This window comes from Haliotis cracherodii, unplaced genomic scaffold, assembly GCF_022045235.1.
Source record: "Haliotis cracherodii isolate W230 unplaced genomic scaffold, xgHalCrac1.p SCAF_7, whole genome shotgun sequence".
NCBI classification, from domain to species: domain Eukaryota; kingdom Metazoa; phylum Mollusca; class Gastropoda; order Lepetellida; family Haliotidae; genus Haliotis; species Haliotis cracherodii.
The window spans coordinates 29,075,135-29,093,191 of NW_027266330.1; the positions used below are offsets into that span (position 1 = coordinate 29,075,135).

At 42.8% G+C, this 18,057-nt stretch overlaps 1 protein-coding gene and 1 pseudogene across 1 annotated transcript in view; one reads left to right on the plus strand and one right to left on the minus strand.

Annotated features, from left to right (window-relative positions):
* The window catches only part of LOC139448552 (uncharacterized), a 67,712-nt gene that overhangs the window by 35,718 nt on the left and 13,937 nt on the right, over positions 1 to 18,057 (plus strand). Inside the window, exons 28-39 of the mRNA XM_071230118.1 lie at positions 724 to 910; positions 2,607 to 2,742; positions 3,876 to 4,103; positions 6,568 to 6,813; positions 8,350 to 8,570; positions 10,009 to 10,085; positions 10,747 to 10,945; positions 12,342 to 12,471; positions 13,133 to 13,350; positions 15,302 to 15,387; positions 15,842 to 16,043; positions 17,565 to 17,682. Of these exons, the coding sequence (XP_071086219.1) occupies positions 724 to 910; positions 2,607 to 2,742; positions 3,876 to 4,103; positions 6,568 to 6,813; positions 8,350 to 8,570; positions 10,009 to 10,085; positions 10,747 to 10,945; positions 12,342 to 12,471; positions 13,133 to 13,350; positions 15,302 to 15,387; positions 15,842 to 16,043; positions 17,565 to 17,682 (2,048 nt within the window). The remainder of the gene's footprint in view (positions 1 to 723; positions 911 to 2,606; positions 2,743 to 3,875; positions 4,104 to 6,567; positions 6,814 to 8,349; positions 8,571 to 10,008; positions 10,086 to 10,746; positions 10,946 to 12,341; positions 12,472 to 13,132; positions 13,351 to 15,301; positions 15,388 to 15,841; positions 16,044 to 17,564; positions 17,683 to 18,057) is intronic.
* On the minus strand, positions 13,404 to 14,752 carry LOC139447811 (uncharacterized; annotated as a pseudogene).

Genomic DNA, 18,057 nt, shown 5'->3' on the forward strand with positions numbered 1-18,057 from the left:
ACGTCTGTCACAAGTCTTTGACTTCATCTCCCGATAGTCGTAGCTGCAACTGCTATATGTCTCAGACTGTAACTGAATCTTACGATAATCGTAGCTACGTCTGCCACAAGTCTTTGACTTCATCTCCCGATAGTCGTAGCTGCAAGTGCTACATGTCTCATACTGTAACTGAATCTTACGATAATCGTAGCTACGTCTGTCACAAGTCTTTGACTTCATCTCCCGATAGTCGTAGCTGCAACTGCTATATGTCTCAGACTGTAACTGAATCTTACGATAGTCGTAGCTACGTCTGCCACAATTCTTTGACTTCATCTGCCGATAGTCGTAGCTACACCTGCGACATGTCTCGTATTTAAACTTAATCTTACGATAGTCGTAGCTACGTCTGTCACAAGTCTTTGACTTATCTCCCGATAGTCGTAGCTACGACTGCAACAAGACCAATACTTCAGCTTAATCTTACGATAGTCGTAGCTACGACTACCACATGCTATACACTTTAACTTAATCTTTGGAGAATACCATGACTTGTATTTTTAGGATACATGTGCTCAAATGAGCGAAATTGATATTTATTATTATCATTAGTATTTATTGCATTTGTTTGCTTGTGACCGAAACGTTATAAATAAAGTACACCGGTGTTAATTTCTAACCACAACTTTTAATTAATTACACACTGCTTGTCAGAATCATAACATCTTCAGTGATATTTTTTAGCGTGAAGATATCTGTCATGACTGACAACAATAACATAGCCATGGAGGTCGTCATGGATTCGACCACTGCTGCAGTCCCCTTTGCCTACATTCGCCACCACTTAGGGAATCAGCGTCTCGAGACACCCCCCTTTGTTCCCCATCAACCAGCTCACATCGTGTTCACATTCCTCCCGGAACACATCGTGGTAAGTATAATGTAGGTATTCTTAGCCCTGGGGAGATTGCACGAAAGGTTGGGGGCGATCGGGTAGCCTAGTGGTTAAAGCGTTCGCTCGTCACGCCGAGGACCCGGGTTTATTCCCGACATGGATACAATGTGTGAAGCCCATTTCTGGTGTTCCCCGCCGTGATATTGCTGGAATATTGCTACAAGCGGCGTAAAACCAAAACTCACTCACTCACACTCACGAAAGGTTGGGCTCCAACTCTGCCCCGCGTTCCAAAAGACGGTCGAATTAGGGGATATGGTGGTTATAGTGAGTGAGTATGGTTTGACGCCGATTGTAGCCATTTGTGAGCAATATCACGGCGGGGGACACACGACATGGGCTTCACACATTGTATCATTGGGTAGTCGGGTTGTAAGGAAGTTTTCTAGAACTGGTAACAATGTGTGAATAAATGAGTGAATATTGTTTCTTGCCACGGTCTGGAAAAGTCAAGTTATTTCACGACGGTCGGTAAATGATCGCGTCTGGACCGGACAAACCAGTGCCTGGATCATGAGCATCCTTCAACGCCATAATCAAGCACAGAGGCTGCCCAACAGATCACCATTTTAACCGAGCTTCACAAGACTGCGAGTCCAGGCAAAATAAGGTTTCACTTGGAACAAATTGCAACAGAATTTTGTTTTCACCACAATGCATTTCTACAAGGTCCCGAAAACAACAAACTAAAAGTCCCAAGCAATCCTAGTTAGGGAAATTTGTCTAATTTGCATAATCCAATATGGCCACCAATTATCAACATATCTTCCATATTTCAGATGAGGTTCAATGTTTTGATGAAAAAAAGTATGTGTTGTATTGCGAAATAGCAATATTATGTTTCTAAAAAGATGTTCACAACTACTGATCGTTTTTGACTATTGACAAATCTGAAAAAAATCAAGATGGCCTCCAATTTCAAGATGGCGACAAGTTTCCTAAATGTCTGTTTGCACTGTTGAATCATTTAACTCTAGGAATTATATGCATATAAATTGGCACAGTCACTGAAGTATATCCCACGTCCCCCAGGGGCCACAATCTGAGACGGGTCTGTTCCACACAAAGATATCTCCATCACAGGCTGGATCTCCTCCCTTTTATGCCCCAGGATCTCCGTTTTACTGTCATGGTTGACTTTGCATTTTGTCTTGATTCACTCTGACTGCCTCTAATATACACAGGAACAAAATTTGTATTGCTCCTTTTTTCACTTGCTGTCAAATTGTTTTATGACTAAAACGACAAAAATATGTTTTCGAAAGAAAAGGTTTCGTGATAAGCTGGTATTAAAATCAGACTAGGTGAAAATTGTGCATTTTATATCACAAAGGTGAACGTCGAATAAACCAAAGCAATTTATCTAGGCGCAAAGTTCAGAATTATAAACTGACTGGTATAAAATAATAAAAGGTTCAATTTGGTTTCTTGATTTAAGAAAACGTGAGGCTGCATCAGGTCTTTACCCTAGATTTAGTATACGTCAAGGGTAGATAACTCTCTATATACATCAGTGTCATAGCTTTTGTTGTATCAAGTAAACATTAATTTTCATTGCAATATGAATGGAGGATAAATGAATACACTGATATCACAACAACAACTTCATACGTTTGTTTAATCGAGGTCAATATATGTACTTTTAAGGTAGTCTGATATTACTTTTTTTCAGCTGGAAATAGACGGGAAGGAGGTCATGAAGGTGGACCACGTGTTCGACGCTCTGAAGGCTGAACGTCTTCAGTTTACCAACCTACCTCTGAGGAAACTGAAACTGAGCAAGGGAGTTCTGGATGGAATTAAGAAAGGTAAATACATGTATAAGTATGTATTTCGCGATGACATACACTTCTCCTGCAAATATAAAATCAATAGTTCATTTTGTGAGGGAAGTATTTCAAACTGCATCAACGACAATATGGTTTGCCGTCTCATATCAGAAAACACATTTCCTGGTTTCGATTGATACCCAGCAACCTATGTTTGTTGTGCGAGGGCGAGGCTTGGTCAACGACGAGGATAACTAAGTTGTCGAGTATCGACTTATTTACAGGTAGCCATCACGTACTTTTGTATCTGGAACACTTAACGTTAAGCAACAAACAAATAAACAAACGCGATACATGTTGACAAACAATAAGTTTATCTGATCCTGTAACTGATGAAGTCATGAAAATATCAACTTGTCAGGTGTTTAATGACGTCCTGTATAACACACTACAATTGTTATTAACATGACCAGACAATCACATCCTATTCATGAACACCCGGTGTCATCAATGTACTATGCAAGTGTTGGTAAACGTAGGTCTTCTTCAGTAGAATTCGACTTCCTTGTCTTAGGGCCAGACACACGAGCTCAAAAAAATCAAATGATGACAATTTAAAGTTTGCGCCCACACAAAGACATTTTTGTCCATCTCTGTCGTTAGTACAAGACCACCTCCGTGGTCTAGTGGCAGAGGGTCCGCCCGGAGAGCGGAAGGTCCGGGGTTCGATTCCCGGCCGCGTCATACCAAAAGACGTTAAAAGATGGTACTTGTTGTTATCCTGTCTGGCGCTCGGCATAAAGGTGCTAAAAGAAGGACTGGTCGGCTCGGAGTCAGTATACTGTGTCTGAGTGGGGTATTCATGTTAAACTGCGGCATCTCAGTGAGGTAGCACTATAAATCGGCATCAGTCCGGTCTAGTGCAAGCAGCCACACACATACACGTGCATGCACGTCGCTATATAAGTGCAATAATCTTGGACGCGACGTTAGACCCCATTTCACCTCACCTCACCGTTAGTATAAATGTATATTTTGTTCATTTGTTACTATTGAATGATAATATAGGGACTATATAGTTAATGTATCAATCAATTAAAATGATACGATTTTTTAAGACTGCTCATACAAGCGTGTACAAAATGTAACGTTGTATTCATGGATCGTTACAGAACCCGTCAGCAGGAATGTTGCACTTCAGAAGCCGGCCAAGGTGTCTTCAACTACCGAAAGCCCTGCGAGAAGAGTGGTGGACGGACTCCCCTCCCCTACCGCCAGTAGCACGACGTGTTGGCAAGTGTCCGCCCAGGACCCTAACCCATGGTGGCAGGTGGACCTACAGGCATACTACTACATCGACAGGCTGGCCATAACACACAAGAAGACGTGTGCGGGTTGCGGTGAGTCTGGACGTCGACCTGATCAAAAATGTCCCGAGCCATTTTTATGTTCACAACGTGTGATTTCAGACCTCCCTGCAGAGATACCTCACTTCCTCATTTGATCAAATGACGGAACGTAAACACAACGTTTCGAAATATATTTACTTACTGCCTCATCTGGTGAATAAATGCTATGAAGCAGAGAACGTATAATAGTATTGTATCTGTAAGAACAAGAAAGTAATACGATAACAAAGGTGGAAACTTAACAAGGGAAGCCAACAGTTAATTAGCGCTGATAGGTGAAAGCTATGGACAACAGATAGGGAACACTTCACAGTTAATTAGCGCTGATAGGTGAAAGCTATGGACAACAGATAGGGAACACTTCACAGTTAATTAGCGCTGATAGGTGAAAGCTATGGACAACAGATAGGGAACACTTCACAGTTAATTAGCGCTGATAGGTGAAAGCTATGGACAACAGATAGGGAACACTTCACAGTTAATTAGCGCTGATAGGTGAAAGCTATGGACAACGGATAGGGAACACTTCACAGTTAATTAGCGCTGATAGGTGAAAGCTATGGACAACGGATAGGGAACACTTCACAGTTAATTAGCGCTGATAGGTGAAAGCTATGGACAACAGATAGGGAACACTTCACAGTTAATTAGCGCTGATAGGTGAAAGCTATGGACAACAGATAGGGAACACTTCACAGTTAATTAGCGCTGATAGGTGAAAGCTATGGACAACAGATAGGGAACACTTCACAGTTAATTAGCGCTGATAGGTGAAAGCTATGGACAACAAATAGGGAACACTTCACAGTTAATTAGCGCTGATAGGTGAAAGCTATGGACAACGGATAGGGAACACTTCACAGTTAATTAGCGCTGATAGGTGAAAGCTATGGACAACGGATAGGGAACACTTCACAGTTAATTAGCGCTGATAGGTGAAAGCTATGGACAACAGATAGGGAACACTTCACAGTTAATTAGCGCTGATAGGTGAAAGCTATGGACAACGGATAGGGAACACTTCACAGTTAATTAGCGCTGATAGGTGAAAGCTATGGACAACTGATAGGGAACACTTCACAGTTAATTATCCCTGATAGGTGAAAGCTATGGACAACGGATAGGGAACACTTCACAGTTAATTAGCGCTGATAGGTGAAAGCTATGGACAACAGATAGGGAACACTTCACAGTTAATTAGCGCTGATAGGTGAAAGCTATGGACAACGGATAGGGAACACTTCAGAGTTAATTAGCGCTGATAGGTGATAGCGATGGACAACGGATAGGGAACACTTCACAGTTAATTAGCGCTGATAGGTGATAGCGATGGACAACGGATAGGGAACACTTCACAGATAATTAGCGCTGATAGGTGATAACGATGGACAACGGATAGGGAACACTTCACAGTTAATTAGCGCTGATAGGTGATAGCGATGGACAACGGATAGGGAACACTTCACAGTTAATTAGCGCTGATAGGTGATAGCGATGGACAACGGATAGGGAACACTTCACAGATAATTAGCGCTGATAGGTGATAGCGATGGACAACGGATAGGGAACACTTCACAGTTAATTAGCGCTGATAGGTGATAGCGATGGACAACGGATAGGGAACACTTCACAGTTAATTAGCGCTGATAGGTGATAGCGATGGACAACAGATAGGGAACACTTCACAGTTAATTAGCGCTGATAGGTGATAGCGATGGACAACGGATAGGGAACACTTCACAGTTAATTAGCGCTGATAGGTGATAGCAAGGGACAACTGGAAGCCAGGACTTAAATCATCACTTCGAAATGAAATGTATTTTTACCAACATTGTTATTCTTCACAAACAGTGCTATGCGGAAATTCGGATTTTAGTAAGGAAGAGCAAATGCTAATATTAGATTCTATTCAACACTTTATATTAAAAACTGGCAGATTTTCAGTTAAATGATTCTTTAAAATAAACTGCAAATAGATATATTATATGTACACATCTAGCTTGGCATGTACAATTTATTTGTTACATGTAACCTTCATTGATGTATTTATTGTAATATGTCCTATGTGTAATGGAGCGGTATTAACATAAGCGCTTCGCTTGTTTACCAATCCATTTTCACACTTTTGTGAAAATAAATATGTTTAAACAAAATTATCGCTCATTGGTAATAGACAATGGACATTGGGTCAATGGGCAAACGGAAGGAGGGGGTAATTAGCACTGATATGTAACAGCAATGGTAATGACAACGGACAAATGGATGACAGAAGGATAATTAGCACAGACAATAAAAGCTTTGATGTGTATTTGTACTTCTTAATTAATGCCATTCAAAGACTTGATATGTGAAACGTCATGTAGATCCATTACCTCTGTATGGCTTGGAATGATGACGATTCAAAGTCCCTCCCTGTCTTCATATTTTCACGCTCTGGACATGTCTTCTGTTGCAGAGAAGTTTCTCCACGACTTTGAGGTGGAGGTGTTGATGCACGACCCCACACTCTACCCTGCCACACCCACCAAGTCCTGCTTCTCCCACCCTGGTATGTTCCCCCACGGTAAACGCCAGGTGCTGGACTGTCTGCCTGACGTCTTTGGTCGCTATGTCAAGATCCGTAGTATGAAGAAACTTGATGCCAGTGATTCAATGACGATGTGTGAAGTGGAAGTCTTTGTATCAAAACCAACAAAACAAGGTACGGACCTTTTCGCGAACACCTGGTATCATCACTGTTTGATACTGAATCATTGACACATGCTTTTGATATGGTCGGAATAGTACACATGACTTTAAGTGGTAATTTCTTCTGATTATAAAAATGTTTTTGTCGCTTTGTTTACATAGCCTGTAATGAAGATTATAAATCTGGTACAAAAGTCAAGACAATAATTTTCATCCAACTTCCACAAGCTAGGAGTGAGTGAGTGGGTTGGGTTTTACGCCGCTTTTAACAGTATTCCAGTTATATCACGGCGTGTCAGCTTAATGTGGGAGGAAAGCCCGAAGTGATGCAGGTCTAAGACGTTTACCAATGCGGTGAAACCCACGAGCACGGGTACGGTGCTGACAAACCTAGAAACATAATTCGGGCGAACAGGGATTCGAACCCACAATCATAGGTTTCTGGCGTGCCCAAGGGACGCAACTCTGCACAGCGAATCGCGGCGCCTTAGACGACTGGGCCACCCGTGTCTCCCACAAGCTAGGAACCACATTTGACATAAAACAGCCCGAGAGTCTTTAATAGGTCACAATCCCCTGAAACAAGAACTACATGTACCACCTTAAACAAACTTCACAACACATTGCACTGCATGAAAACATTAAGAAACCCCACGTGGGTTCCTGGGACAGGCATGCATTTGCTCAAAGAATGGAGAAACATTTATTCCGCCGTTTAACAACAACCCCGATCCCCATCACCAAGACACACAGAGGGTGAAGTTTAACCAGAGGGTTACGGTTAATCATATGGTTAAACAGCTGTGTTTCACAAATGTGCTATGTGAACAATGCCATTACTGATTCTTATGTTGGTACCTGACATCTGACCAGTGAAGATCCGGGATAGAATTGGTCCTCAGCAACTCATGCTTGCCGTAAAAGGCGACTATGCTTGTCGGAAGAGGCGACTAAAAGGATCGGTGGTCAGGCTCGCTGACTTGGTTGATGCATATAATCGTATCTCAATTGCGTGGTTCGATGCTCATGATATCAATCACTGGATTGGACTCGATTATTTACAGATCGCCGTCATATAGCTGGAATATTGCTGAGTGCGGCATTAAACAACAAAGAAACAAACCGAACCTGATATCAATATTACACAGTCACCTCGGAATTATGTTCGGGTAAATATCCAATTTCCTTGTAGAGCCGTACCTTTATCATTTTCCTTGGGTACGCGTACATGCACCATGATCGATCATATTTTACTCAATCCAAATAATACTATAGTACCCCAACACCCCATTGCTTGTCGTGAGAGGCAGCTGTAGACATGGAATCGGTTTGTCTGGTTCTGGGTGACTGCGTGTTGCTGCTCATGCTGTCAATCACTGGTTTGTCAGGTCTACACTTTACTATGTACTGGTCACCGTGATATAACTGGACTATTGTGGACTACAGCTGAATATTACTTGCATTCGTCAACTCATATTTTACACGATGCTACTATGGCTACAATATTGAATTAATAAGTGTAATATCTGTGTTTTACTCTCCGCTTCAGGGGTAATCTCCGACTGGTCCCCATTCGACTGTCCCCGCCCCCCTCTCCCCGGGGGTGCCTCTGTCCAGGTCTCCCACTCGGCCACGGCGGCCACGGCGACCTACCGGTGCCAGGAGGGGTTTGCCCTGTGTAGCGGGAGGACCACAATCAACTGCAACTCTAGTTCAGGTTGGCCGGACGCCGACATTGTCTGTAAACAGGCTGTCTTTGAACGTGTGGGTGTGAGTGTTCCATGACATCGCTTATCTCGAACATTCTCTCTACCCCGTGTGGGTAGAGCAAGCCTATTATGTTTCTAGGATGCTCAATTTAAGACTAACCTTGTTTTTGTTGGAGATGGCTCTAAAATCAAAGTTGTAATAATCGGCCCCGTAAATTGAAATGCACGAACATGACAAACTGAAAGGCTGCCCCCCTTATTCTCTATGTTAAGAGACGAAATACGTTTTAAACATAATAAACCACCCCTAAAATTTACAGGTTAGGTGTAAATGAATCACATTTTTTCATCCATTTAGTGTGTGTCCCAAATCCCACGCAGCAATAAGTAGTATTTGTATTTAAGTTTAAATATCAATTTTGTTCAGTTTAATCACATTGTTTAAATATTACATAAGTGCATTGTGGTGCAGAGCGCGTATGTTTCCGCCAATAAAGTCAGCAAACTGCAGCATCTGCAAGACATGCAATAGTGTGCTTACCGAGTTGCTAGGGATTAATGGGCGGTCTGGGGCGTGCAATGGCGTCGCTGTGGGTCGAACATCACGAAGGAAGAGCAACAGCTGTCGTATTTTTTGACCGTGCAGTATGTTGCTAAACGCCATACACTGAGCAATAGTTGTACATGTGTTTATGAAGTGAGTGTGTGAGTGGGTTTGGTTTTACGCCGCTTTTAGCAATATTCCAGCAATATCACGGCAGGGGACATCAGAAATGGGGTTCACACATTGTACCCATGTCGGGAATCGAACCCGGGTCTTCGGCGTGATGAGCGAACACTTTAACCACTAAACTACCCGACCGCCCCTATCTGTTTATGAAACCTTTCAAGGATTGTTCATACGTGTGTCCAGAGGCAGACATGATTCAAGGCACCAACTACCGCCTCGGCCAACTTTGTGACTGCTGTGGCACGAAGTGTTTTGTGTGTGTTTGATATACTCCCGCATCATGAGAGATTGCTGGCATGTCTTATCGCCTTGTGATATTTCTTCCCAGAGATTAATATTCAATTATCTGATCCGATCCATCTAACCGATCGATAACTGACGTGGGTGCGAACATCTTGATTGACAAAATTATGTGTTAGATAGAAAGGCAATTTGAAAAGCGCCATGACGTCATCACATCATGACGTTAGTCCAAAGTGTACTATATCGCAGGATTGGATACACAGTGCTCGTTGTAAGTATGTGGGTGAGTGAGTATGGTTTTACGCCGTTTTAAGCAATATTCTAGCAATATCACGGCGGGGGACACCAGAAATGGGCTTCACACATTGTACCCATGTCGAGAATCGAACCCGGGTCTTCGGCGTGACGAGCGAACGCTTTAACCACAAGGCTACCCGACCGCCCCTGTAAGTAGGTTAAACTGTACTGTGTGTCAAAGTAAGTAAGCACAAAGAACCAATTCGTCTTCTTCTGTTCCTCTTTACAGATGTCCATGGTGGAACTGCAATGCCCTATGAACATCGGTGATGCACTGGAAGTATGGGTGACACCTCAGGGACCAACGTAAGACATGTCAACAAATAAGTTTCCTTCACTAACGCTCATTACCTGGAACAGACACAGGGCTGGTAGCTTCAGCTTAGCCGTAATGGTGTCTTTTGGTATTAGGTGAGAAGTACAATGTATCTTATAGAACAGGGGTGTGTTGGATATACGTTTATTTCGCTAGTTCACTTTGCAAGACGTGAAAGATTAAGTCATTATGCATGATGCCTGTGTTTCATGTTAAACTGCGGCATGGTATCTCAGTGGGCTAGCACTATAAATCGGCATCAGTCCTGACTGGTACAAACAGCCACACACACACAAGTACATGCTCGTCGCTATATAAGTGCAATAACCTGGAACGCGACGTTCACATCATCTCACCTTAAACAAGAAACTAGAAGCATCACACATCGTCGGTTCAGCAATGTTTCTGAACTCAAGCAGTAGGTCAGAAATGAAATGACAACACTTCACTGATGTCAACATATTCTTCTGATAAATTGTATCCATTTATTACGTCATGACCAACAGATGACTTCATAATTTATTCTCAACAAAACACCAGTATAACGAAATGATCCTCTTTGATGAAGATCGACAGACATCATGCTTTTGTCGATTTTTTCAAACCCCTTGGGCAATCCTCTCCTAGTCGACAGTTTTATCACTTTTGTAGATCGAAACTCAAGTTTACCGACGACCTGGCAGAGAATGGTATAGTTTTGAACTACGTCTCATCAACCAAACAGTTGGAGGTTTACTTTTTTAATCCAAACGTCACAGCAGGAAATACGGTACCTGCCAGCGACGTCAGTTCCCTCAAGTCGGGAAAAGAATGGCATGTGGTCCTTACCCTACTGCCAGAACATCTGTATGTAAGTGTGTACTGCAGGGGAACATCTGTATGTAAATGTGTACTGCAGGGGAACATCTATATGTAAGTGTGTACTGCAGGAGAACATGTGTATGTAAGTGTGTACTGCAGGGGAACATCTGTATGTAAGTGTGTACTGCAGGGGAACATCTATATGTAAGTATACACTGCAGGAGAACATCTGTATGTTAGTGTGTACTGCAGGGGAACATCTGTATGTAAGTGTGTACTGCAGGGGAACATCTATATGTAAGTGTGTACTGCAGGGGAACATATGTATGTTAGTGTGTACTGCAGGGGAACATATGTATGTTAGTGTGTACTGCAGGGGAACATCTGTATGTAAGTGTGTACTGCAGGGGGACATCTGTATGTTAGTGTGTACTGCAGGGGAACATATGTATGTTAGTGTGTACTGCAGGGGGACATCTGTATGTAAGTGTGTACTGCAGGGGATATCTGTATGTAAGTGTGAACTGCAGGGGAACATCTGTATGTAAGTGTGTATTGCAGGGAAACATCTGTATGTAAGTGTGTACTGCAGGGGGACATCTGTATGTAAGTGTGTACTGCAGGGGAACATCTGTATGTAAGTGTGTACTGCAGGGGAACATCTGTATGTAAGTGTGTATTACAGGGAAACATCTGTATGTAAGTGTGTACTGCAGGGAACATCTGTATGTAAGTGTGTACTGCAGGGGAACATCTGTATGTAAGTGTGTATTGCAGGGAAACATCTGTATGTAAGTGTGTACTGCAGGGAACATCTGTATGTAAGTGTGTACTGCAGGGGAACATCTGTATGTTAGTGTGTACTGCAGGGGAACATCTGTATGTTAGTGTGTACTGCAGGGGAACATCTGTATGTAAGTATAGACTGCAGGGGAACAAATGTATGTAAGTATACACTGCAGGAGAACATCAGTGTGTAAGTGTGTACTGCAGGGGAACATTTGTATGTACGTATGTGTGTACTGCAGGAAAACATCTGTATGTACGTATGTGTGTAACTAAGTGTGTACTACATTAGAAAATCCTTATATAAGTGGCACTGTAAACATTTCACAGTAAGCGTTGCTTGACAATTAACATCGATCAGGTGGTCAGGCTTGTTGACTTGGATGATTACGTGTCATGCTACTCACGATAGCGTTGGGCGTTGCTCATTATGTCAATCATTTGTTATGGATGGAATATTAGCGATTGCCGCATTGAACAACACTCACTCACTCTTGCTTAAGTGAACTGATACAAAGGGAGGTTCATTCCTTTATTGAGTATTTATTATTGTCAGAAAAGAACTGTGAACGTTATGAGTGCCGCCTGTTTTATAGATGTAATGTTTATATTGTTATTTATAACCCGTGATTGTAAATTGTCGTGGTATTTGTTTGTAGATAACCGTCAACGGCCGTCCGGTGGTGATCTACCCACACACCATAGAGCCGACCCAAATCCTGTCAATATCACCGGTCAGCGCTAACTTGAGGAGGGTTGTCTGGGTGCGGGGACATGGCGTAGTTAAAGGTAGGCACTAATATACCACCACTTACATGAATCGCCAAAAGTCTCAGTAAACGATAATCACGCAGATAAAGATGCTCAAATAAAAAATCAACAAGTGTTATCAATCGGCTTTGCAGAAACAAATATCTCCCTCCTCACATGGCCTGAATGGATGTAATCCGTGAAGATCCGGGTTAGAATAGGTCTCCAGCAACCCATGTTTGCCGTAAAAGGCGACTATGCTTCTTGTAAGAGGTGACAAATGGGATCGGGTGGTCAGGCTCGCTGACTTGATTGATGCATGTCATCGTATCCCCATTGCATGGATCGATGCTCATGATTAAACATGCCAATCATTGTCTGGTCCAGACTCGATTACTTACAGGTCGCCGTCATCTAGCTGGTATATTGCTGAGTGTAGCGTTAAGCTACGAATTAACTAACAAACTAAGTGGATGTTGTACGCCGCAGTCAGCGATATTCCAGCTAAATTATGGCTGTAAGTAAACTGAATTATCGAGACTGACAGCCATTGTTGATTGTTCCGATCGACATTGTGCTCATAACGTTCGTCTCTAGCGATAATCACTGGGTGTTGGGGACCAATTCCTCCCTGACCACATTGGAGGCCGAGATAAAGTCTATATTCTAGAGCACTGCATGGCTGAAGAAATATTTTCAGAACCCGGACCCTTTGACTGCATGTTGCCCCCGCCCACAATGGCAGGAATGAAAGTTGAAGCAGTAATCACGACAGGGAGCTCCCTTGTCGCCAGATACACGTGCGAGGTGGGCACGGCTCCGTGTGGGGCAGCCCCGCCCTCCAGTACCTGCCGCGAGGGGATCTGGCAGACCGTGGAAGGAACATGTTTCGTGACGACATTCAGATACCCTGATATTGTACGTATGTTGTGGGCAGCTATATTCCGATCATTTGCTGCTCTGTACTGCATTTAATCGTGTTGTTCTGCTTTTGACTGCTTTTGAAGGCGTTTTTCTGCGCTGGGCTGCTTATGAAGGCGTTGTACTGTTCTGGGCTGCTTTCGAAGGCGTTGTACTGCTCTGAACTGCTCTAGAAGGCGTTTTACTGCTCTGGGCTACTTTTGAAGTCTTTGTACTGCTCTGGACTGCTTTTGGAGGTGCTGTACTGCTCTGGACTGCTTTTGAAGGCGTTTTACTGCTCTGAACTGCTTTTGAAGGCGTTTTACTGATCTAGACTGCCTTTAAAGGCGTTTTACTGCTCTGGACTGCCTTTGAAGGCGTTTTACTGCTCTGAACTGCTTTTGAAGGCGTTTTACTGCTCTGGACTGCTTTTGAAGGCGTTTTACTGCTCTGAACTGCTTTTGAAGGCGTTTTACTGCTCTAGACTGCCTTTGAAGGCGTTTTGCTACTCTGGACTGCTTTTGAAGGCATTTTACTGCTCTGAACTGCTTTTGAAGGCGTGTTACTGCTCTGGACTGCCTTTGAAGGCGTTGTTCTGCGCTGGGCTGCTTATGAAGGCGTTGTACTGCTCTGGGCTGCTTATGAAGGCGTTGTACTGCTCTGGGCTGATTTCGAAGGCGTTGTACTGCTCTGAACTGCTTTAGAAGGCGTTTTATTGCTCTGGGCTACTTTTGAAGTCTTTGTACTGCTCTGGACTGCTTTTGAAGGGGTTGTACTGCTCTGGACTGCCTTTGAAGGCGTTTTGCTACTCTGGTCTGCTTTTAAAGGAGTTTTACTGCTCTGGACTGCCTTTGAAGGCGTTTTACTGCTCTGGACTGCTTTTGAAGGCGTTTTACTGCTCTGAACTGCTTTTGAAGGCGTTTTACTGCTCTGGACTGCCTTTGAAGGCGTTTTGCTGCTCTGGACAGCCTTTGAAGGCGTTTTACTACTCTGGACTGCTTTTGAAGGCGTTTTACTGCTCTGAACTGCTTTTGAAGGCGTTTTACTGCTCTAGACTGCCTTTGAAGGCGTTTTGCTACTCTGGACTGCTTTTGAAGGCGTTTTACTGCTCTGAATTGCTTTTGAAGGCGTGTTACTGCTCTGGACTGCTTTTGAAGGCGTTTTACTGCTCTGAACTGCTTTTGAAGGCGTTTTACTGCTCTGGACTGACTTTGAAGGCGTTGTACTACTCTGGGCTGCTTTTGAAGGCGTTGTATTGCTCTATATTGTCACGACGTGAATACTATGTTTGTCCTCATTTATGTTTGTGATATAACAGCAAACAAAAACTACCGGTTTGATATTTTCGAAAGATTTGGAATGAAAGTTTTAGTGTTCATGGGAGTGACAGTGTAACGATGGAGACGCAGATGTTGGTCATCTCCTAATCAGGTCACTAATGCGAGATATGATGAAGGCCAATGAAAATTCTTGATAACCTGATTAAATCTTAAACCACTCCGTACTGTGACAACGAGTGTGGCTGCTTCAATATATGACCAACATAACTGTTTACTTTGTTTATCGATACGAGAAAGTGCGCGAGTCTGAATGTTTAACAATGTTTCCGCAATATCACGACATTAACACAGTGTATCCAAGTTGGGAATCGAACCCTGACCTTCAGTGTGACAACCAAACCCTTTAAACCAGTAGGCTTCCTCAACCAGCCCTGTATCGTTACAAAAAGGATTATTGCGTTTACCACTGGCGCATATTGTAACACAATGGTCAATTGCAAAGTAATTTGAAATTTAAGAGGAACGATGCCCCACAAGTGTATGTCATTCCTGTCAAGGTCAAAACGTTGTATTTTAGTGATGTATTTTGTTGATGTCCAGGAAACGGAAGAATTGTGTCGCATAACAATTACATATTGTTGGTTAGAAGTGAGAATTCCAAAGTTATTTGGCTTTACATTTCATTTCAGACTAGGAAGAATGCGTTCACGCTCACATGTCCTCCAGTGTCTTCAACGGAGTTCCATATTTACGCAACGCCAACTCTGGCTCAAGTGTAGGTCATTTTAATCATTTTGCTTTTCCGTCTGTGTAATGTATCAAGAATCTTAATTACACATTTTATGTTACAAGACAAAAGTACAAAGATGCAATTAAACTTCAGCTACAAATATTGTTTATTGTATGGAGTAAGGTCGTTGCTGTCCAGACACCACACACAAATGTTACCCACAGCTCGCAGTTACTATTTCCCCGACTGCTATTTCCGTAGCAACAATGCCCGTCCAGTGATGTTTCCATAGCAACATTGTCCTTCCAATGCTGTTCCCAGCAACATTCTACCAGTGACGTTACTATAGCGACAAGGTACTTCCAGCGATGCTTCTGTAGCAAAATGATCCTTGTCAGTGAGGGAATCATAGCAACAAGCTCCCGGGTTAGTGAAATTTCTGTTGCAAAATGCAAAAACTCCCAGGCTGTTGGATCGTCCTGGTTATTCATCTTTCCAGGATGGAGATACAACTCGTCAACACCGCCACTGCCAGACACACGCCCGTCCTGACAGCCAGCATCATCTTCAGCAGTGTCCAGTACATCAACACCTTCATTTTGGCTAGCAACGTCACCGGCAACATCATCATCGACTCCTTCCCGTTCCACATGGGTCAGGAGTTTCACATGGTCATCACGTATCTGGTCAAGGGCTTCCGTGTGAGTGATATTCAAGTACAAATTCATGTTAGTTGACTGTTGATTAATCAAATATATAAGACGACTGTGCTTGTCGTAAGAGGCGGCGAACAGGATCGGGTGGGCAGGTTCGCTGACTTGGTTGATGCATGACATCGATCCCAATTAGGTGGATCGATGCTCATGATGTCAATTACTGGATTATGTGGTCCAGACTTGATGATTTACAGACCGCCGTCATATAGCTGGAATACTGCTAAGTGCGGCGTTAAACAACAAAGAATCAATCAATCAATGTATAATTTAGATATGAAATAATTGGGACTTAATGTGAACGACAGAACCTCTCTGTTATAATATGATGACGTACTGTGTGAAGGGAATTTTCACAAGGAACTGCAAGACATAACGATTACACTTAAGCTTGAAGAGAGAGCTTGATACTTCAACAATACGTTACAGAATTAAATTATGAAGTAGATGTTAATTTCATGAGTGTATATACTAGACGACAACCACATGATATGTAAGGGGTCATGGATAAGGATGTGTATCGTCATGTATCCTCAGGACCGATTATTTCTCTTTCTCTAAAGATCCCAAAAGTCAACGTCAGAAGAAAAATCATCTTCCCGAGGCAAGGGCTTTAAATGATCATAAATGTCCAGTTTCCACCCTTGGCGAACTTGGCTTGAGTTACACTTTAGGTTGACGAACGAGTCTGCATAGTTCAATCAAAATCGTGTAGCGAACTAGACATCTGGTTCGTAAACAACATGGATTTCAACGTGCAGTGTTAGGTAGACTGCAGGATTTGCAAAGCATGTGTACCTTCAAGTCATTTCATGTTTTTTGCTCAAGTGAGTAGATCATGCAAATCGCGGGGTAAGGCCCGTTTTATTACAATATAGATCTTGATTAGCCGTCTTGACTGGGCGCGGCCATTTTGTTTAAAGCAAATGCATGTGATATGAAAGATGTAATCTGATTGGTCAATAGGAGGGATATAGGAGGGACATAACTCGTAATAGCCTAGTCTGGATATTCCAGCCTAGTTCGGCAATGGTGGAAACTGGACTTTAACGCCCTTGCCTCGGGAAGATACAGAAAAATCAGCCAATAATATATGCCCAAACAGATCTATTGATGACAAAAGGCAAAATATTGATGTACATGACGACGACGATGATGACGATGCTGCTGCTGCTGATGTTGTTGTGCTGTTTTTAATTGGAGTGAAATCCCTATACTCGTTCTAATGCTGTTTGTTCTAATTTCAAATTTAAATTTCGAATTCTGCCTTGTAAAGTTCTTTACACTATTTCTGATCATTGTCACCATCAATATTAGAGCTGTACGACGGTTGGAGAGGGATTAAGTGGTTGTTTTGTGTGTGCATGTTTAACGATTGATCAAACTGAAAAAGTCACATACCGGCCACTTGATAAGTAATTACATATCAGCATATTGTTTATGGTTGGATGTTTAAGAAAGATATATGTCTCATAGTTTGGATGTTTAAGAAATATATATATCTCATAGGTAGGTGTTGACGGCAAAGACGTCAGAGACGTGCAGGTCGATGTAGAGGGAGATTTTATCCCCGCTGTGTCGATGCAAGGACCAATGGCCGTCCGGACTGTCGAGTTTCAGATGCCAGGTATGTGTTAGTGAGGGAGTCAGGTGTGTGATAGTGAGGGAGTCAGGTGTGTGATAGTGAGGGAGTCAGGTATGTGTTAGTGAGGGAGTCAGGTATGTGTTAGTGAGGGAGTCAGGTATGTGTTAGTGAGGGAGTCAGGTGTGTGTTAGTGAGAGATTATATATTACCATTATATCCTGGCGGCTTTGGGAGATGCTCATTATATCAACCACTGGCGTGTCTGGCCGAGACTCGAATATTTTCAGACCGTTGAAAAACAACAAACAAGCTTTATAGTTTGTTGTTTAACGCCACACTCAGCAATATTCCAGCTCTTTGACGGCGGTCTGTAAAATAATCGAGTCTAGACCCGACAATCCAGTGATTGACATCATG